The 23,515-nt window shown below is 35.4% G+C and overlaps 1 protein-coding gene and 1 pseudogene across 5 annotated transcripts in view; one reads left to right on the forward strand and one right to left on the reverse strand.

The window, feature by feature from the left end:
- The window catches only part of SPATA5 (spermatogenesis associated 5), a 362,021-nt gene that overhangs the window by 278,847 nt on the left and 59,659 nt on the right, over window positions 1-23,515 (forward strand). The window contains exon 16 of one of the 5 annotated variants that reach the window (XM_041758979.1): window positions 14,791-14,926. The exons of the other annotated variants lie outside the window; for them this stretch is intronic. Coding sequence (XP_041614913.1) covers window positions 14,791-14,850 — 60 coding nt within the window. The 3' untranslated portion in view covers window positions 14,851-14,926. Of the gene's footprint in view, window positions 1-14,790; window positions 14,927-23,515 lie in introns of those variants that run through there. 5 annotated transcript variants of the gene reach the window in all.
- Window positions 20,497-22,180, reverse strand: LOC121493237 (annotated as a pseudogene).

The following is a 23,515-nucleotide window of genomic DNA, read 5'->3' on the forward strand; positions in this document are numbered from 1 at the left end:
TATCCCTATATCAGCATATTCTTCAGGGTAATACTAGTATACAACTTAATTCTAACTTGCTTTAGCATAAATTTTGTTGGTTAAAAGAAGTGAACCTAGCAACTTTAGAAAACTGAGGGATTTTTCTTTTTTTCTTCTTCTTTTTTTTAAGATTTATTTCAGAGAGAGGAGGTGGAGAGAGCATGAGTAGAAGGGCAGAGGGAGAGAGAGAATCCCACACAGACTCTGGGCTGAGTTCAGAGCCCAATGAGGGGCTCAATCCCATGACCATGAGATCACGACCCAAACCAAAACCAAAAGATGGGTGCTTAACCGACTGCGCCACCCAGGCGCCCCTAGAATAATTACTTAGGAAATAATCATACCCAATTACTGTGCCCTTTCATTTAGGTTAGAATTAAACCCAGGTATTTAGGTAAGGCTCAGAAATCTAACACTAAAGACAAAAGCACTATATGTCATTAGACATCTGATGGTGACAGAGGGATGTTCTTGTTCTTCATCCCCAAATGACAGTAATTCTGAATTCTCAAAGGCGTCATTCTATAAAAATGTTGCTAAAACTCTATCAAATGGTTGTTCAGAATTGTAGTGCAATCATTAAGTTGTTCTTAAATATAACCTTCACTATGTTTTGGAAATTTAAAAACAAAATCTAACCTTAAGCCAGAAAGAAAAGTAGAAAGAATTATTATTAAGACTTTCAGAACTCTCTTTTTTTGTTTCATCTATGTTTTTAACCTTCAAATATTATTGCTGGTGTCCTTTAACAGTGGTTAACTCTCTTTTTTGCTATTAAAATCTGGAAAATGGATTTTGCTTTTTTGTATTTGTAGGAAGGTTTCCTTATTCAAGACATTAGACATAATGCACATGCCACATTTACCATTATGGGAGTTTTAAAAAATTGTTTTTCTCTTCAGAATTATTTTTTAAAAATCACTTAAACTGTTTTTGGCATTAGGGCAAGACATTCTTTCAGTGGTAGTAAAAGTAGCCCTTGGCATATTTTTATTCACTTCAAAAGAGTCCTTAAGGAGTAGTTTTGTATTTAAAACAAAGAATTGTATTTAGTTTGCCTAACATTAACTTCTTGCCAGAATCCTTAAAAATATAAAAGGTCACACAAATACTCTCAGATATAAAAACAGTAGTCCCCAGCATTTCTTATTTTGTTGTTGTTATTGTTATTGTATGCCATAAGCCTGTGTCAGGACTGGATATTAGGCGGGGAGATAAATCCAGAAGTTGTCCATTGAAAATGAACTTTCGGGGAATCCCTGGGTGGCTCAGCAGTTTGGCACCTGCCTTTGGCCCAGGGCGCGATCCTGGAGTCCCGGGATCAAGTCCCATGTCAGGTTCCCGGCATGGAGCCTGCTTCTCCCTACTCCTGTGTCTCTGCCTCTCTCTCTCTCTCTCTCTCTCTCTCTATGTCTATCATAAATAAATAAATAAATTTAAAAAAGAAGAAAAGAAAATGAACTTTCTTGTTATACAACCTAGTTGATCATAATTGGCATGTAATATGCATACATGCACAGGTTCACAAAAGCTGGTCTGATGGTTCATTTATAGTTTAATAAAAAACATTTAAGCTATGATTTCATTTCTCATTCATGAAGTTAATTTTCTGCATCTCCTTTGTATAGCACATCAAAAAATTCCTGCCATGTCTGGTCCACTTTAATTTCGAACCCTATGGGATATTTTCATGGGTAGATTATACTTTCTGTGCCTTTAAATTAGGCTTTTTTTTAAATATATTTATTTACAAAATTTTAGTACATTTATTATGTAAATCAGTTAGCATTAATATTTTTCATTCATTTTGTACTTGTATATAAAACTAGAAATCAATAATTGAATTTTAAGGACATAATAACTCAAGGACAAGACTTGATTGATATTATACAGTATAAATTCTGTAAAAATTAAAACACACTGAAGTTCAACTTTAGTGTGATCTAGCTTAGTATAAAATTTGGTTTAATGTCAGTATGACTTGGATTCTATCCCAAGTGGTTTATTGCAATTAGTACCAAAAGACCCCATTATAATAATTTTTTTCCGTAATAATATCTTGCAGGATAAAATAGTATATAACTATGTTCTGTATTATTTTGAACTTTTATTTTTGCTATTCCAATAATGATGTATCCTAAGGATCTCTAAAAGCCTAAACATAACTTTATAGGTAAAATCTGTTGACTTACTGCCTAAATCACCTTCTCTGTAAAGCTGTGTTAAATACAGCCCTATATATAAACTGATCACGCTCTAAAGGCTAACCATCCATGAAGGTTGTATGTTTTCTTCTTTGACAGCCAGTACTTTAGGTGATCAATGTATACAATTCATGTTTATAGTCATATAATAGACAAAATGTAGACTAAAGCAAAAGAGAATATGCTCCCATTTTATGTACTTCACAAAGAAAGCCACAGGCTGGGGGTGGAGAGGAGATCTCAGTGCCTAATAAGTTTCAAGTTTTCTTTCTTTTTTTTTTTTAAATGGTAATTGCTTATAATTTTTAAGTAGTCTACTATGGGCTGAATTCTGTCTCCACAAAATTCATATGTTGAAGGCTTACCCCCCAATGTGATTATATTTAGAGATAGAGCCTATAAGAAGGTAATTAGAGCTAAGTAAATTAGTAAGTGTGGGACCCTAATAAGACCTCCTGCGCTCACAGAAGAAAGGTCGCGTGAAGATACAATGAGAAGGTGGCTGTCTGCAAGATAGGAAGAGCGCTTCACCAGGAGTTGACTGTGTGGGCATCTGATCTCAGACTTCTAGCCTCGAGAAGTTATAGCAGATAAATTTCTATTGCTTCAGCCACCCAGTCTTTGGTGTTTGTTATGGCAGCTGGAGCAGACTAAGACAGAGTCAGTTATAGTTCATGTCATTATAGCACTGGTCATGTTATATTTGGAAGGTTTTTTTTTTTTTGTAACTGATAAAGATGATTTCTATTGACTTATTTCACCCTACATTGTCTATATAGGCAGTTCCTAGTTTACCAAAAATTGGTCATAAGTTAACTTTTCAGAATTTAGAATACACTTATTTCTAGAAGCAGTGCTTCTATGATGGGTAGTTTCCCATGCCTGTCCCCTGAAATGGATTACATCCCTAGTATAAGTAATCCAAAAGGAGTAAACATAAGCTGAAGCTCCTGGAAGTAGGAGAACCTGCATTATTTAAAGTCAACCAACAGGAAAAAAAAGGGGATTTTGTTTTCTTTTTTAGGCATGATTAGATTAGACAAAGTTTGTTTTCACTTTTCACTGTTTATCTTCCAAGTTTCCTGCTCCACACCCAGTATCCTCTAGACCTACTTTTCTGAGTGCTTTATTTGAGAGTCCCAGTCAACTCTCAGAAAACAGTCTGATTGAATCAAATCACAATAAAAGCCAAATAATCAGTATGACTTCAGGGACATATGCATTTTAAAAGATTTTACTCTCCCAAATAAATTTCTACTTGGTCAGTTTTCAGGTTGTATAAAAATAAATGAATAAAAAAGAACTCCAGAGTATTCCAGTCTGCTTCCTGTAGCTTTCTTAAACTCTTAACTTTTACCTTCCCTCTTCGCTGACTTTCAAGGTACTTCAAGGGCTCAAGTTTCCTTGTAAAAAAGATTTATTCTACACCAACAATTTTTACATTAAAAAGCACCCAATGAACATAAATAACAGTATTTACAATTTGTTGAAAGGACTTCTAATCTTTTCTATTGTATGCAATTACATTTTCACATGGTTATAATCAAATTGCACAATACATTTTACTGGTATTAGTCTAACCTCATCTTAAACACTGCTATTATATTTTACTGAGCTTTATTAGCATGGACTTAGGGGTGGAAGCTAAAAGGTAGGTACTGGTAGTAGTAAGTGATCTTATAATTGGGAAATCCATATATTTTAGAGGATAGGTTAAAATTTTCTCTCTGAAAGCATTAGGGTTCTTTGGAGTTGTGTCAGATCAGAATAGAAGAATAGAAGGGGAAGGATCCTAGAGCCTCTCACCTGGACTTCAGTTGAAGGAACTCAATTTTAGTTTAATTTAATTTAATTTTAATCTATAAGATAAAAAGGTAATTTACAATAAATTTTTGGTAAACTAGGAACTGCCTATCAAAACAATTCAGGCTGAAATTAATGACTAATTTAGGATTTGTTCCTAAAAGAATTTTGGTTGGGGTACTTGGCTGGTTTAGTCAGTGGAGCATCCACTCTTAATCTCAGGGTCATGGATTCAAGCCCGTGTTAAGGGTAGAGATTACTTTTAAGAAAGAAATAAAGAGAGAGAAGGAAGGAAGGAAAGGAGGGAATAAAGGGGGGAGGGAGGAAGGAAGGAATTTTGGGTTGAAGGCCCCAATGTAAGAGGAAATTCATAGTTACAAATACAGAAAATTGAGTTTACTACACAGGCACCAGAAAAGATAAGTGAGATAAAGAATAAAAAAGTAACCAATTTCTGCCCTTTGTAAGAAACTTTTATTAGACATTTTTATATAAAATTTTTGAAAATGTATTAGGTATAGAAGTCACCAACTAAAGAACTTCCAAAGAAAAAATTTACATGTATTTCATTACCAGTCCATAAGCATGACCTCTAAAACTAGGATATACATACTTAACACCATATTTATCTACTATTTGTGTACAAAATTTGAAAAGTAATATTTTCTATTATCAAAGGACCAAGTTTTTTTTCCTATTTCAGTGATACATTTTTATGACTGGAAAGTTACATAAGGGAATCTCATCTCCAAACATTTATCTCGCTAGGAAAATTAGGAGTGTTTCTCTTATCTTACAATAAGATATATTTTTGTAGCTAGAATTATCTCTTAAATGTCACTTTTAATTATGTGTATATTTCTTATTAATACATTTTAGTTTTGAGCAGTTTTAGGCTTATAGAAAAGTAAGCAGAAGATGCAGAGTTCTCATTTACCCTCTCATCTCCTCCTCCCAGTTTCCCCTCTTATTAATATCTTTCATTATTGTGTTATGTTTGTTAAAATTGTTGAGCAAATATTGATAAATTATGATTAAAGTTCATAGTTTACATTAGAGTTCACTCTTGATGGTGTACTTTCTATGGATTTGATGAAGGTATAATGATAATAACATTTGGATACACCATTACTATATTATATAGAATAATTTCACTGTCCTAAAAATCTCCTGTGCTTAACCTATTTATCCCTACCTCCCTCATCCCAAACCTCTGATCTTTTTACTGTCTCCCTTTTCCACAATTGTTTACCCTTTTCCACAATGAAATATTGTTGGCATCTTCTTTCACATAAAAATATGCATTTAAGTTTCCTTTGTGTCTTTCTGTGGCTTGATACCTCATTTCTTTTTACTATTGAACAGTATTTCATTGTCTGCATGTGCTGTAGTTTCTCCACTCACCTACTGAAGAACATCTTGGTTGCTTAACAAGTTTGAGTGATAAAAGCTGCTATAACCATTACATGAAAGTTTTCTTATGAACCAAGATTTTAACTCTTTGGGGTAAATACTTAGGAGTGTAATTGCTGGATCATATGGTAAGAATATGTTTACTTTTATGAGAAATTGACAAACTGTCTTCCAATGTGGCTGTGCCATTTTGCATCTCCATCAACAGTTTTTATTGCTGCATATCCTCACCAGAATTTGATGATGTCAGCATTTTAGATCAGAGCCATTCTAATACATGTGTAGTAGTATCTCATTGTTAATTTGCAATTCCCTAATGACATATGTTTAGCATATTTTCACATGGTTATTTGCTATCTATATGTCTTCTTTGGTAAGCTGTCTATTCACATCTTTTGCCCATTTTTTAACCCGGTCATTTGTTTTCTCATTTGAATTTTAAGAATTCTCTGTATTTTTTAGATATCACTTCTTTATTACCTTTGTGTTTTCTAAAAATTTTCTCCTAGTCTGTGGCTTATTTTTTCACTACAGTAGAGCAGAAATTTCTTTTGTAGAGCAGAAATTTTTAATTTCAATAAATTATCAATTTTTTCCTTTCAAGATATATTTAACAGTGTTAAATGTATTATTTCTAGGAAAAGATATACTTGGAATCCATTTATGCTTTGTAAATGTTTATAGATAAAAGGCACCATATTTGCTCAATAGTTTATTTTTGTCCTCATTTTATAATTGTTGTGATTTATAACTTTTAATGGCAAGGAAGAATTATTCCCTCAAAGAACTGTTAACCATGAAGAAAACCATTCTCTTTTCTTTGAACATTATGCTACTGTATTTGAATCAGATATGCTGCCAGTATGAATAGAAAAACATTCTCCTCAGAAACTGGGACTCCCTACCCAACAGGAGCAGTTTTAACTTGGACACATGCGGTATTTTATATGTAGATCACACACTACACAATGGCAGTACTATATAGCCGTGTTTTAAAACACAGGAGAACTGTACTAGGAGGTGATAGATGAGGGGAGGGACATTTTAAATGAAGAATTACTTTCTAGAAAGAAGTTTTTACATTTTTAAAGTTTTCTCTGATTCAGAAACCTTGTCACATCACATATTGGCAGCGATTTAATGGAGTCTCATTCTCTAAGTTCTGCTGCTAAGTCACTTTTTTACCTCAGACAGGTCTTAATTTCTTTGTATTTCTATCTCTTTATATTGAAAGAAATAATTCCTGAGAGCCTTTCTGTCTTTACATATATTTATGACTCTTACTTTATCATATTATTTTTAAACAGTATTATTATTATTTTTACTACCTATTATTACCTATTATTATTAATACTACCTATTATTTTTAAACAGTATTACAGCTAATGTTAGGGGAACCTGTCTAGAGAAAAACACAAATATTCCCACATTGTAAAATGGTAAGCCAGAAATTTAAAGCAACTAATTTTTTTCACTTACAGTATTTTCTATTTTTTAATCTTCAAAAGATAACTGATGGTTGATCGATCGATTGATTGATTGATGTAAAGTAGGCTTCATTGCCTGGTGTGGAGCTCAGTGCAGGGCTTGAACTCACAACCTTGAGATTGAGACATAAGCTGAGATCAAGGGTTGGCTGCTTAACCGACTCAGGCATCCCAGGATTTTTGAATGATAATTTACTGACATGTCTCTTAGACATATACCTATTTGGTATTATCCCAGTAGGTACAGGGCAGCAATACATGATCATTCTTTGGTAATTCTGTGCATATTAGAAAAGCTCAAAGCTTAATATTTTTAGACTAAGGTTCTTTCCTGCTTGCCTCTATACAGAAAACAGAGGGAAGGCAGATTTAAAAACTGAGGAACCATTACTAAATGGCATCCAGGTTACACAAAAATACTGCCCTAAAATATTGGGATTCTTTTGGCCTAATGTTTTCATGCCCCACCTTGTACCCCCCTTATTCTTTTTGTTTGTTTTAAAGATTTTATTTATTCATGAGAGACAGAAAGAGAGAGAGAGAGAGGCAGAGACGCAGGCAAAGGGAGAAGCAGGCTCCATGTAGGGAGCCCGACGTGGGATTCGATCTCAGGTTTACAGGATCATGCCCTGGGCTGAAGGCAGCGCTAAACCACTGAGCCACCCAGCCTGCCCCCACCTTGTTCTTTATTTTATTCTAGCTAGAACTACATTCTTAATATTTTTTGTGATTAGAACTCAAGTTCATTTAGGAATTATATGCAGTGGGTCATTTACCAATGCATGCATCCATGAAGAACAAAATAACTGTCCCTCCTAAGGAACCCTAGGTTACTGTCTCAGTAAAGGAAGGGCAGATTTGTATCAACAATACTCTTCTCCTTTCCCTGGCTAGTGTCTTAATAAGAGTTTGTATTGCTCTTCTTCAAACAATGTGTGTTTTTAATTCTGAATCTTTCAAGTAAGCTAAGTCTTAAAAAAAAAATTCTAGGAGAGATTCATAAATTATCAATGATGAAAAATTCCAAAGTCATTAAACTTTATAGTTTGTGAGGAAAGTTTAGAACTTCAGACATGCTTTTCAGACTTTGAAGATAGTGTCCATCTTCAGATCTCAATATGAAATTCTGCTCTTCTTCCTAATTAATTTATACTGAGCCCACCAAAACCTATTTTTGTCCCCAGAAGTATTTCCCAAGCTGACAGCATCATTATTGGGAAAATACCTGGGGCTGGGAAGGAAAAAACAACAGAGGAACTGAAGGCTGCTGAGAATAACCAAGGAGAACTGGAGTGATAGGGTGTGTGGTTGGTTCGTTTTCTCTCCCTGTTTCAATAACTGATGCACTATCTTTTTTGACACTTGTTGGTAAAATTTTTCTATAGATGAATTGTATAATTAACATGAGATTAAAAAGGAATGAAATTAGACAATTGAACAGTAGTTAAGACTATACTCTTAAGGAAGAAAGGATTTATAAAGACAAATATCTGAAAGAGTCATTTTATTTAAAGAAGAAGTGAATTAGTATGAAAATAAAAATTGCTTTTTTTAAATTGTTTCAGGCAAAGTCAAATATTGCAGTTAATCTGAAGATTTCTGTTTCCAAATGAGTATCAGTATATCCCTTTATTCAGTTATCTCTTTTTGGTGACACAATTAAAAAAAAAAAAAAAGACCTTAACAAAATCCTATGTAAAGTAATACTGAACAATCTAAGGTAATTTTTTTCTTGTTACATGGACATAGCTTTACCTATATTTTGTGGAGTGTCCTATTACCACAACATATGATGCATGTATGTTTATGTCCACCTGTATACATAGATCATAAGCAACTGTTAAAAATTAAAACTTCAAACCTAGCAGAAACAAAATTATATTCCATATCATGCAGGTTCCCCAGAATTAACAAAGTTACCTTATGGGAATCAGAGTAAACTTGTGCCTTTTATTATACTGCTAAAAATGACCATAGAATGAATAGGTCATGCCCTGCATGTTACAACAACTCCAGAGAATGAAACCTTGGCAGAAGAACTAAATACACAGTTACATTTGAGTGGCAATAGCAGACAAGCTGTCATTTAGAGTTTAGTATAGACAATAAACATTCACCTTTGTTTTATCTTCCCTTCTTCTCCTGCTTTCCTTTTTTTTCCTCAGCTTTATTGAAGTATAATTGACAAAATTATATTTAAAGTATACAAATGATGGTTTGTGTGGGACACCTGGGTGGCTCAGCGGTTTAGCGCCTGCCTTTGGCTCAGAGCATGATCCTGGAGTCCCGGGATCGAGTCCTGTATTGGGCTCCCTGCATGGAGCCTGCTTCTCTCTCTGCCTGTGTCTGCCTCTGCGTGTGTGTGTGTGTGTGTGTGTGTGTGTGTGTGTGTGTCTCATGAATAAATTAATAAATAAATACAATATTTAAAAAAATGATGGTTTGTGAAAAGAGACCACCTCCTTCAAGTTAATTATCATATCCATAACCTCACATATGTGAGCTGTATATGTGAGAAAACTTAGCTTCTACTGCCTTAGCAAATTTCAGTTATGCAATAGTGTTATCTACTCTAGTCATCATGGTATACATTAGGTTCTCAGACCCTGTATTAATCTTATTAACTGAAAGTTTGTACCCTTTTTTTTAAAAAAAGATTTTATTTATTTATTCATGAGAGACAGAGAGAGAGAGAGGCAGAGACACAGGCAGAGGGAGAAGCAGGCTCCACGCAGGAAGCCCAATATGGGAGTTGATCCCAGGTCTCCAGGATCACACCTTGGACTGAAGGCGGCGCTAATCTGCTGAGCCACCCAGGCTGCCCTGTACCCTTTTTCTAACTTCTTTATATTTCCCCAACTCTCCATCCCCTGGAAACCACTCTTCTATATTCTCTTTCTGTGTTCAACTTAACTTTTAATCTATTTATATTTTTTTAGACTCCACATGTAAACGATACCATACACTATTTGTCTTTGGTGTATTTTACTTAGCAGAATGCCCTCCATGTTCATCCATGTTGTTGCAAATAGCAGGATCCTTTTTCCTTTTTTTTTTTTTTTTAAGATTTTATTAGAGTACAAGCAGAGGGAACAGCAGAGGAAGGGGGTAAGCAGGCTCTGCACTGAGCAGGGAGCCTCATGTGGGGCTCCATCCCAGGGCCCTGGGATAATGACCTGAGCTGAAGCAGACACTTAACCGACTAAGCCACCCAGCCACCCTTGGGATTTCCCTTTTTTAAGGTTGTATAATACTCCATTGTCTGTGTGTGTGTGTGTGTGTGCACATACACACTCCACATTATATTTATTCATCCATCTATTGATGGACACTTAGGTTGTTTTTGTAACTTCACCATCATAATTAATACTGCAGAGAACATGTTCAAGATATGCTATTAAAGATAATGCTTTCATTGTCTTTGGATATATACCCAGAAGTGGGATTCCTGAATCATATGATAGTTCTCTTTTTAATTTTTTGAGGAACCTCCTTGCTATTTTCCATAATGCTTGTACCAGTTGACATTCTCACCAGCAATACACAGGGGTTCCCAACATCTCTACCTGCATTTGCTATTTCTTATATTTTTGATAATAGCTGTTCTGTGTGACATGATGTCTTATTGTGGTTTGGTTTGCATTTCCCTAATTAGTGAGGTTGACTACCTTTTCATTTACCCGTTGGCCATTTGTATGTATTCTTTGGAAGAATGTCTGTTTGGGTCCTTTGCCCAATTTTTAAATTAGGTTATTTGTTTTTTTGCTCTTGAGTTATATATTATGTATATTTTAGATATTAACCCCTTTTTGCAGATATGGTTTGCAAATATTTTCCCCTATTCCATGGGTTGCTGTTTCATTGTTTGATGTTTTTCCCTGCTATGCAGTGGTTTTCTAGTTTGATGTAGTCCCAGCTGTTATTTTTGCTTTTGTTCACCTTCAGTGTCAAATCTAAAATATCATTGCCAAAACCAATGTCAAGAAGCTTACTCCCTATGTTTTCTTCTAGGGATTCTGTAGTTTCAGGTCTTATGTTCAAGTGTTTAATCTATTTCAAGTTGATTTTTGTGTAAGGATAAGGTTTTGAAAACGTGGCTAAAGACTTAAGATCCACGTAGGCCAGTTTTGTTTTTTGTTGTTGTTGTTGTTGTTTTGTTTTTGTTTTTGTTTTTTTTTTGGTAACTAAGTCAACATGGGTTCCTCAATTTAACACTTGGTGATGATAGGAAAAGTTGTTGAAAATATCTTAACATACACAGTGTAGATTTTACTGGCATATCTGCTGCCTTGTAATAGTTTCTGATGGTTTCTCATTCCTACAGGATGACTAGGGGAAATACTCTGGTTCACTTTCATATCTCAACCACATCTTGGTGCTATTATCTCACACTGTATCCACAAGTCATTTTCTCATTTCAGGGCTGTTATTGGAAAGTCCTAGAATGTGTGCTTCCTCAATGTAGCCTTTATTTTTTTTTATTTTTTATTTTTTTATTTATAATAGTCACAGAGAGAGAGAGAGAGGCAGAGACATAGGCAGAGGGAGAAGCAGGCTCCATGCACTGGGAGCCCGATGTGGGACTCGATCCCGGGTCTCCAGGATCGCGCCCTGGGCCAAAGGCAGGCACCAAACCGCTGCGCCACCCAGGGATCCCTCAATGTAGCCTTTAAGAACAGAGCCCTTAAAATATTAGTTTCAGAAAAAGGTTTTATTTCTCCAATTTATACATCAAAATGCTGTTTGTGCCTGTATGATATGTATGATACTGTATAGCTCTGGCTCTTCTGACTGAAACCTTGTGTCCATATCTGTGCTCTCTTTGGTGGCCTCATCCCGCCTTCAGACCATCTGGATTCATGGCAAAAGGAAAGGTGTTTACATACGTTTTGACAAAGAATTCCTTCTTCCATGGGCTCCAAACTGAAATCAAATCCCCTTGTTTTATAGAAATATGATACTTTCAGTATATTGTAAAATGTCCCCAGAATCAGTATAACTAAATCAGCCATTAAGAACTGCACAACTTCTGTTGCATGGGCCACTCAACACCCTGCCTCATAGTCATCTGCAACTGCTGAATTATAAGCTTCCCAAAGAGAGGATCTGTAGCATATCTTCGTATCCCCAGAACTTAAGCACTTAAGAGATGCTTTAGGACTTTTTTAAGTAGAAGAATAAATGATCAAATGAAAAATTAAGTGCCTCATGGGTCCAGATGCTATAAACTTCATACTGACTATGATCTCACTTTTTTCTGAAAACAGCAACTATTTATACATATGCATATTTTAAAAAAATAATAAGCCAGCAACTCATTATTGTACTGTTTGGTGATTTTATATACTTTATGATATGTTAACATAGTAAACTATCTTAACAGAATAGAAGAAGTTGAGTGGGAAAGTACTACATGCAGAAGCATGCTGGGAAAACTAATAAAAGCAACTAGAATATAAGCACATAGTATCTCTGCCACTGTTCTTAAGATTTTATAAGAATTAGTTTGTGTCTCCAACTACCCTTTCAGATGGGTACTATCTTATCCTTGATTATAAGATACCATCAATTGTAAGAAACATCATCAAATTAGTAATAGTCTTACATTGTCTGTGTGTTTTGGAGTCTTAGAGACTTCCCCTTCAATATGCGTATGTATTTTATGACAAATACTAATTTTAAATGTCAAGCATTTAGAAAAGCATATCTTAGTAATGTCATTAAGTACTTCAGAAATTGATGTCCAGGCCACAAGATACAGAATGCTGGCATGATTCTACATGCAGGTGGCTCTGCATGTTGAGTGCTGACTTCTAAGACATAGGTATGTTGAATGTATGGGCGACCTGTAGAAACTGACTGAATATCCTTAAACAAATTCATAAAACTTCTTATTAAAAATGGTAACCTGAACACACTCATTTACATCTGTTCCCTTCAGAACTGTACTAAAATGAAAGTAAAGAATAAGAAATGCATAAATCAGTAATGACAAAGAGTATAAAGAAGACGACAGCAGATGAAAATATAAGTTAAATTTTTGAAGCTGGACAATAAATGAGCAGGTTAGAGAATGCTGGAAACGTTAGGCAAGAGAAACTGATAAGAAGCATCTGATTGCCACAAAAGAACTTAAGAAAGACTCAAGAAATTAGAATATAGGGCACCTTTGAAGAAAGGGAGGAAGGGCTAAAAATGGACTTTGTTGCAAGTCTTTACATAGAAGAGGTACACATCTAGATTCTTTCCCCTGCTCTTCACAGACAGGAGACAATCCTCAACAGAAAACTGGAGCTTTATATTTTTAGAAAAGTTGAACTACAGAGGTTCTGGACATGAAGGCAACCAGTTCCATATGAGGTTGGGTTGGGGGGGAGGCACTGTCAAACTAAAAACAGAGTATTAAATGACAAGGAATATACTTCATGCTGAGACTTCCAAGCCCCCTCCCTTGTTCTGCCCCTGTCCTGCTGTCAGACAAGCAGGTGATTGGTAGATTGCCCTCTGGAGTCTAGAACAGCTCTGCAGATACTTATAAAATATATCTTCATACATTTTCCTTCATATAAAATATTGTGTGGAAAGACTATTATATAAAAAAGATAAGAATGAATCTGCTTAAACTGGGGCCTATCTCACCTGCATACCTTTCCCTTTTATTCGTGCTGTTACTTCTGGGCATGTTGGAGATTCCATAGAGCAGTTTAAAAACTATTGCTCTAACTAAAACTAATGAACACATGACTTATTTCACTGTTATTTCTCAGAATTATAACCTGAGCACCCGTGAGTTTTATGGACTCAAGAATCAGAACACTCATGTGGCATTGCTTACATAATGAGATTGTGTGTCTGTGTGTATGTGAAATACCACCAAAATTCCATCTTGAAAAGTGTGCACCTATCAGTCTTCTTTTTATTTATTTTTATTTTTTTTAAGTTTCTGTGTTATTTTTTTTTTAAAGATTTTATTTATTTATGCATGAGAGACATAGAGAGAGAGAGAGGCAGAGACACAGGCAGAGGGAGAAGCAGGCTCCATGCAGGGAGCCTGACATGGGACTTGATCCCGGGTCTCCAGGATCCCACCCTGGGCTGAAGGCGGCGCTAAACCGCTGAGCTACCAGGGCTGCCCCAGTCTTCTTTTTAATAAAATGGCTTTGCCTCAGTTTCAAATAAAATTTAGAACCTCCAATTTTTATATTCCGTACATTTTTAAATTTGAAATTAGTAATTCGTATTTATTTTCCCTTGTAAGCACGGACTAAGGCAAACATAGAACATCCAAATAGCACTGTATTTGGGGTGGGAAGTCCTGTATGTCCAGTGTTCCTTGTAATACATCCTTTGTCCCTCTAATTGCTATCCTTTCTTTTTTCCCATGTCATTCCTGTAAAAGCAACTGTTGACAGATTTATAGTTTTAAATAGCTTTCCAGATACAATCTCCTCTGGTAAATAAAACTAGAAGATGAGATTAAAGAATAAAAACATAACTTAATGCTATGAGAATTTCAATTTTTGTATAGTGTGGTCATTATGGGATGCCCATGACATCGGGTTTGAATCTGCCTGCATACCATGAAAATATAAAACACAATAGTAGAACATAGCAATAGCTTTCCTGTCTGAAAAATGATTTATCATTGTTAAGTATTAAAAATACCGACTTCATTGCCTTTATTACTTGCATACTTTCTGTGAGGAAGGGTAGTCCCTAACCAAACATTTTGAGAACTGGTTAATGTTTATATTTATTTGTAAATATAGAAATACAATGAAGATATAACTGTAAACCTTTTATGCTGTGTGCATCAAAGAATTTAAGTTCATGTTGCTTTCCCATTCATCTGTTCCTCTTAGATTGTTCAACTAAATAATGCAGAAAACATAACTTATGAAATTAAAAAAGAAGGAACATAACTTTTAAAAAACTCTACCTGTAATTTTGAAGAATTAAAACCTTAAGCAAGTGAGTATCCTGGCAAATTATTTTAACCTGAAGCTTGATCAAAGTACAATTAGAAGAATACACTGAATCACAGATATATTATTATCTTTTTATGCTCAACCTAAAAAGCAGATGCACAGATTACCATTTCAACTCAGAGGGTAGGTTTTATGAAAATAAGTTACATGTGAAAATCAGCAGAGCAGCCCACCATTTTTATCCCCCAATCCTTCTCTGAGGACTTTTGTAACACCTCTGAAGCAGCAGAGTCATTGAGTTATGTCCACATCAGTAATAGGATATACCCGGATTTAACACAATTGATGATATCCTTATAGTCTACTGCAGCACAATGCTAGAGAGTAACTGTAGCACTCCAGAAAACAAAACAAAACCAAACAAAGCCAACAACCATTTAGGTGCTATTTCAAGGTCAAAGCATTACGTAGATACACCTTTAAGGAAAATTGTAGCTTCCCAACTTGGCAAGAAATAGTTGTAATGGCTTGAAGATAGGTATCTTCAGCTCTTTTTTTTACCATCTCCTGGCTTTCTGCCTGTGGAAACAGCTTAAAAATACCCATTGCGGGAGGGGGGGGGGGTATTTAAAAATTTATTAATTTAAAAAATTTGATGAGGACTCTTTTGTTACCAAAAGTTGATGGCATTCATGAATTCCTGCCAGTGAAACACAGCAATGCATAGCCCTGGGGAGGCAGGGGGAGTCCATGTGAATTTCACCCCTTAACTTAGGCAGTACTCAATCACTATGGCCTTATTTGGTGTCCTTGCCTGTAAGCTCATTTTTATATAGTTTTTCATACAATGTTCTTGGCCTGAAGGATGTCCTGAACCCTCTGTGTTAAGTTTTCCTTTTACTCTCCTTTGGTTTCTAGCTGGTTTACTCATTCCTAAGCACGAAGTTGCCTAGGTACTTGAGACTCATTGTGTATTTGATAAATTGTGATGTATGTATATAATTAGTAGTAGTATGTCACTGTTTTTCTTTTTTTATGTTCCAAAACTATACTGATAATTTTGGTTTTCTCACTGGAATATGAATAAGACTTACCTGTACTGGTTTTGAAAGGATTAGATAATTAGTATTTTAGAAGCTAAGTATCATGATGACATTAACAAAAATGCACTGCAGTGCATAGTGATTCTTTGAGGTGCTGGCAAGAATATTCTTTCCTATCAACTCATCAATGCTTCCACCAGTCATCAGAGGCAGTGGAAAACTTCATTACTTTCCTGACTAAATACACACTAAGTCTATCTCTAGGATTTTACTATTTGCAAAACTTGGCTATGCACAAGTATGTCTTAAACCCATGAAACTTCCCTTCCATGTCTCTTCACATTGGCTTGCTGTTTAACAGTATCATTCTCCTTCAGTTTCCACTGGATGTTAAATGACTGGATGCTAAACATTAGGATTGCTTTCCTGATAGTCCTCTCACATCAGAGCTTCCCTTACCAGCTTCACTTATATTCTGGAAAATGATCCAGAAGAACTGGAACTTCAGGAATTAGAGACAAGTTACAGCCAGAAAGGGGGCATATTCACCTGTGGAAGCTGATAAGGATACATGAGACACAAGCCTCTTAGATCACTCACAGGGACTTATACTACTTAAATTGGGTTATAAATCATTTTTGTTGGGGAAAATATGGTAGATTCTTTATTGGCCTTCATTATATTAATATTAGGAATGTTTGCCAAAATTTTGAGTACTTACTATGTGTTAGACATAATAGTAAGTACTTTAAAATAAGTTATTTTAATACAACAGCCCTCTGAGGTACAAAATTAGTATACTCATTTTACAGAAGAGAAAACTATAGCTTAAAGTAACTTTTTCAAGATCTCACAGCTAACATCTAGTGAAATCAATATTTAAACCTAAGTGTGACTCCAAAACCTATGCCTTTAAATCCTGATTTCCTTGGCTATTCATTGTTCCTTTAGACTGGTTTTGAATGTTTCCAATAGATGGGAGTGGGGTGGAGGAGGGAATGCTTGGAGAAGACAAATGTACTGACAATGGAAGATTTCTTTCAAAACCTTGAGGAAAATGATTTATAACTTAGCATTATATGCCAGACCAAACTTCAGAAATGTGAAGATTGAATAACGGCACTTTATAATATTCCTGAAGAGACTCAACATGTACTTGTTTTTACAAAGTTACTTAAGGTTGCATGCCAGCTAAACAAAAGAATAACTCAAGAAATGGGAAGACAAGAAAGAGTAATAATGGAAAGTCTTAGGATGAGCATTGTGCTGCAGGGCTAGAGAGCAGTCAGTTCATACGGAACAGGAGGAAAAATTCAACTTGCCTTCAGAGGCTTCCAGATGAAAGTAACCCTCACTGAAGAAAAAGATCACAAAAGTTTCAACATAAATGGTGAAGAGTATTATGAGAGCAATGTAGGATGTCCAGAAAGGGAAATAAATGCAATGAAAATTAAAAAGAAATAGAGAACACATCCAGTGGGGGAAGATCAAAAAAGCCTTCATGGAAGAATTAACATTTTGATGAGCCTTTAAAAGATACAAATAGTTTTGTGAGGAGACTATGGGAGAGATGCATTTTAGGCAGAGGCAGAGACAAAGAAGTATATGTGATTCACTAGAGCCTAGACATACTGAAAAATGAGCTGTTCAGTGTTTCGAGGTAAGGCTGTAAAGTTTGGTAAGGAGTATTTTGTAGGGAGCCTAGAATATGTACATTCTGGAAGCTCATCCTTTACTAGGTAAGCCTAAAGAACTTTTGAAAATTTCTGAAGTGATATCAGAGCTATGATTTTGGAAAATTAATCTGGAAACAAGATGGCTAGTCAGGAAGCTAGGAGAAAGGTTAAGAGTGGTATAAAGTAGAAAGAAGACAAAGTAAATGGAGTAAAGATGAGAGTCAAAGTCAAACATCAAAACTGACTCAACCCTTTCAGCCTGAAGACTGGGCAAATGTATTTCTGTAACAGCAAGTATAATATAGTAGTTAAGGGGTGCCTGGGTGACTCACTGGGTTAAGCCTTGAACTCTTGATTTCAGCTCCGGTCATGATCTCAGGGTCATGAGATTGAGCTCTGAGTTGAGCTCAGCTGGGTGTGGAGTCTGCTTAAGATTCTTTCTCCATCTCTCTCTTTCTCACACACAGATACATACATACATATATAAAGTCTTAAAATACATACACACACTTATATAGTAGTTAAGTTTCTATTTATTGTAAGTAAAAGATACTGGCTAAAACTGATTTGAGCCAAAACAAAGGATATTTTCAAAATAAACTATGATATCTCAGTATTTAAGGAACAGGACTTTGGACTGTCAGGGACTAGAAGGACTCCACAATCCTCAACAACAGAAATTATAACTGCTTTGCAGCTGTGAATGTGAATCATTTACCCTCAACTTTTGTTTCTCTCAGTTCCAAAGTCTGTGGAGAAAGAATCTGATTGCCTCATTCTGAGTCATGTGTTTGCCCCTCAACTAATTAATTCTGATAGGGGAACAAAATCATACCTTTATAGATAAGGCCGCTGGAAGACTCATTTCAGTGGTATATACTAGAGAAGAGGAAAATGTTATGAGATAGGCCGTGTATAATTGATCAGTGTATATGTTCTATTCTTGAAAGCACAGATTAGACACACACTTACCTACCCATACTTCCAGACGAGTGTCTTGTTATTCTGTAAACAACTGTAAATATGTTCTGCCCTACAAAGGAAAGTATTTCAATAGAGGATCATTTGACAACCAAAAAAAAAAAAAATGCTATAACCAAGGGATTAAATTGTAAGTATAAGTAATACTTTCCTCTGTATACAATGGTTAGAAAAAGATATAAGAAAAGCTAATGACAAAGTATCATTTTAAAAAAGAAAAGGAAAATAAAAATAAAGGCTACATTCATAATTTCTGCACTTGGCAATGGGACTATATTCTTTAAGACTTACTTTCTCCATTGACACTTCGTGTTCCTCTTTGCCCTTGATTAGTACTTCATCAAGTCAAAGTAGAGTTCTTATACTGTTGATATGACCCAAACCTACATTCCTAAAGAATCTGAGCTCTGGATGGAATTGTTTGTTTAAAGTTGTGATAATCATCAATTAGTCCTAACCAGTGGTCATATTAGTACAAGATGTTCTGCCTCAGAGGTTACCAAGGTCTAATGCCAACTCATTATTCATTCAGCTCTGTCCTCTTTGGCTACAGTATCTAGTACTGCCCCATCCATCCTGAGCCTGGGAGTTTGTGAATGAGCCTCAAAATAGCACTTGATTTAGTTTTGCTCTACTGGAAGGTTTAACTAAATATCCCTAGTTGTGGTATGAAGAGTAGAGTTAAGATAGATGTGACTAGAAGCCGAGGTAATAGCCCACATGAAGGAATATTAATTAGGGCCTAACCTTGTATTAGTTAAAGGTAGTGAAATGAGGGAAATTCATAAAGCATTTAGGAAGCAGGATTTAGGGGATTAATTAGAAAGAGAAAAGAATCAAAGGTGACTTGCAAGTAGCTACCTTAGGTGATGATAGTGCCATAAAGTGAGAGAAAAAAATATAGGGCAGATTGGGACTTGTTCACTATCAAGGACTTCTGAATTACCCAGGAAGAGATGTCAGCAGGTGGTAGTTGATATACAAATTAGGAGGTGAGACCAAGAGAATAAAGGAGATTACACTGTAGAATATTTAAAATAGGAAGAATAAAGGGTCCAAGAAAGAAATCTGGAACACCAAAACCTAAAAGGTAGACATAAGAAACAAAACAGAAATGGGTTCTGGAAATCACTGGGATACCGAGCATTACCAAATACAACAGAAAGGTTTGGGTCTATTGAGTTTAGCAATATGCAAGTCATTAGCGACTTCATTGAGAGCAGGAGTAGTGAGGGCAAAATCTAAATTGTGGAGAACTGAAATGAAAATGGAAAGTGAGGTGTAGGTGTCTCTTTTAAGAAATTTGAACAAAAAAAGAATGGAGAGAGATTAGATTGATATCTGGAGAAATATTGGTGAGGCCAGGACTAGGATGGGATAGACAAGTATGTTTATAGACTGAGGAGGAAAAGTCAGACGGAGAATGAAATCATCCAGGCAAGAAAATGGGGAAAGGAATAACTAATGAAGGAAGGTCAGAGAGGATTGGGATCATGAGCAAAAAGTAAGGCTTGGCCCTCAGCTGAAGGAAGGGAACCCTGTTCTCTTATATTGTTGAGAAAGAAGTAAGGATCATAGCAGATATAGATGATTTTGTAGGTAAGGGCCTGGAGAGGTGAAGAAGGGGAACGGATTCAGTGATCACAAGCCTCAACTGGAATCTATTTCATGAGTCTTTTATCTGACCCATAGAATTATTAAATTCATATATAAGATTAAGTTTTACCCTTTTCCATGTGTGATGTAATACATAGTAAAGTCCAGTCTCTTTTTTGAGAAACAGTATACAGAAAATCAAATTTTAAAAATATAAACATACTGAGTTGAAGGTGTCTATGGATTCTCTTAATGGAGTTGATCATCTAGACTAGTTTTCATTTTGTTGGAACTTTCCCTCAAGTGAAAAGATCCATTATGTAACGTTTTAATTAATATAGATCTATTGCATAAAGAAAAATGAGAGGCTCTGTATATGTGGATGATCATATACTCATAGGAAGATTTTATTACTATAGATAACACTATTTTCTCGATAAGAAAGTCAGATTGAAAATACTGATGTGACAAATGATCCTTTAGTCTCTTAGTTTTACATACTTACTGTTTAGGTCAGGGCCTGTCTGTGTTAGTGGTCTTATCTATGAAACACTTTTGCTCAAATGAAATTTCTACTATACTATGTATTGCTTACATTCTGACCTACTTGACAATCTAGTATCAGATTCACTATTACAAAAATTAGCTACATACTATGTTAGCTGTAACTCAGTGTAGTCTTTTTTTTTAATTAATAAATTTTTATTTAAGATGTTTGACAAAGTTAATAAAATTTTTATTTAAGATATTTGACATGTGATTCCTTCTGCCGCCAATCACCATAGTTCCACCAAAGCCAGAGTGATGATCTTCAAAATAGCACTTTTAAAACAAACTTTTGTTCAATCCACAGCTGTCACTGTCCAGAGATCTTCTTGGATCTCCACTTGAATATGGACATACTTCAAAAACTTCCCACCATTTAGGGTCTAAATAGATAAATGATCTTCCTGGTTCTCAAACATCCTTTTTAAGTCCAGACACTGTTTTCAAGTGAAAAGCCTTAATATTCATATTCCTATCTCTTCCTTTTCAAACCATTCTATCCTCTGTCCCATGTTTTTGGATTTTGATGCTCTCTTTTTAGACGAAGCAGCTTCCTCAGTATATTCCTCTTCCTAAATACAGATTCATTTTCTTTGGTATTTCAGAACTTACTATAAATTCATTATTGTCCACCAATTTGATATCACATCCATCATCATGTTCAAGAGTTGTTGCAGCCTCTTCCACTGTTTCTGACTCTTCGATAGGAGAGAGAGATCCATCATCATCCAAGTATTTCTATCTATGACTGTCAAAATCTTCCCTTTCTAAATCTTCACCAACATTCGTTTCAAGGATTCCTTGAGATAGTATTCATACTTCACTTTTTCAAGGTAGTTGAAAAATCCTCTTGCCACCGCTTGCTCAAAGCTTAAAATCTTTCTCCATGGTAATGGCTTTTTCACATTCTCAGCTTCTAAAAATGGGAACCCAGATCCTTTGTCTTTAACTTGTTTCTTTATTTGGGAGCGTCTAGTGATTTTTCTTCCTTCTGGTCTTCCCCTTGGTCTTTCTTTTGGCTTATATTTCCTCTTTTTACGTTGCTTTTTTTTGAATCTTTCAAAAATAGCTTTTAATGTCCGTGGTCTTGGTTCAAAAGAAGAGTCACTAGATGAATCCCTTGCTTCAACACCTCCAGATGAATGAACAAACTTTCTAATAGGGTTTCTTTGCCCCTGTTTTGGTGAGTAAGGGACACACTGAGTCTTAAATAAGCTGCTACCAGAAGAATTATCACTTTCATTGTCAATTTCTACAGCTGAATTAGATGCCATTATAGGTTGAGAAAATTCGTTACTTACTCTCCCCCAAGTCCTCTCCAAATTGTATTCACCACTTGTTTGCTTCAGAGTTCTCAACAACCACGCAGAAGGAAGGAACTCAGTGTAGTCTTAAAGGGTTTTCTCAATTATTTTAATACTTGTTCTTTTGCAGTGATCTGAAAACCATTTCTACTTTCCAGAAAGAATGCCTTTGTAATAGCATTAAGGCTTCAGAATCTTTTTTTTTTTTTTTTTTTTTTTTAGATTTTTTAAATTTATTTATTCATGAGAGACAGAGAGAGGAGAGAGAGAAGGAGGCAGAGACACAGGCAGAGGGAGAAGCAGGCTCCATGCAGGGAGCCTGACGTGGGACTCTATCCCAGGTCTCCAGGATCAGGCCCTGGGCTGAAGGTGGCACTAAACCTCTGAGCTACCCAGGCTGCCCAGGCTTCAGAATCTTAAAGTGAATTGATTGATTAGAGAAGATTTAACAATGCCTGGCTCACAGTTTGTACTTAATAAATGTTTGATGAGTGAAAGACTGAATGCATGCAATTTCATTTTTGTGAAAATTTACTACCCTAAAAATTTGTCTCTGGAAAAAAGTAGTACATGTTCTTTTTGGAATATCTGAAACCATTGAATCTTACTTAATTCTATTAACAAAAACTTTTGAGTCCCAGGCCCTCACCATGACACTCACTAAAGGTAAAGAGACCGTGCTTACTTCCTTTTACATTGGTTATGAGTTTTGATTTTTGATGATAACAATTATGGATCAATACTGGGTTTTGGCAAGGTTCAGATTAATTATATAAAAGAGTACATTTAAAAACAAAATTCTATCATATGCAATTACCCAGTTCTCTAGGACAAGTGCTTTAGGCACTGACTTAATCTAGAAATGATCATGTGTGAGGCCATCTGGTAATGACAGGATGTCATTCTTACATGAAAGAACCTAAGGCAATAATCTGGAATAAAGGACCATCAGTTGATCTCAAGAGAGCTATTTGAAACATTTTGGTCAAAGTCAAGTTCACTGAGGGTCATATTTTCAACTAAGAAGAAGATTCCCAGAGTAAATTCCAGGGTTCGAATAAAAACAACTCATATACTGTTATTTTAATTGAAATATATCCCACCTTAGTATCCCTCCATAGTATGTTTTCTTCAGACACATTCTTCTTCCATGATTGTCTGATGTTTTGTTTTGTTTTTTTGAACCTCATGGTGTTCCAGTTACATGTAAACAATACAGACAGTGATACTTTGTAAAATATCCCATTTCTACCCCTTGAGTCTCTGTATTCCCTTTTCTGGTAAATGACTTTGGGAGCCTACAGAAACCAAATAATGAGAACCCCTAGAAGTAGTGTAGTAAATGAGATTGCTAGTGGTATTTTCATAAAGTTCTAGTTGCCTCTACTATTATCTTTGATTTGTTCTTTTAAAAGGTTCTTACCTACAATGTGTTTTCATTATTTTAGTCTCTTTGGGGTCAAGAAAATGACCTGGAGGTAAAAGGAAGTCCTGTGGCAATTTGACTTATATT

Source organism: Vulpes lagopus, chromosome 6 (assembly GCF_018345385.1).
Source record: "Vulpes lagopus strain Blue_001 chromosome 6, ASM1834538v1, whole genome shotgun sequence".
In the NCBI taxonomy this organism is placed as follows: domain Eukaryota; kingdom Metazoa; phylum Chordata; class Mammalia; order Carnivora; family Canidae; genus Vulpes; species Vulpes lagopus.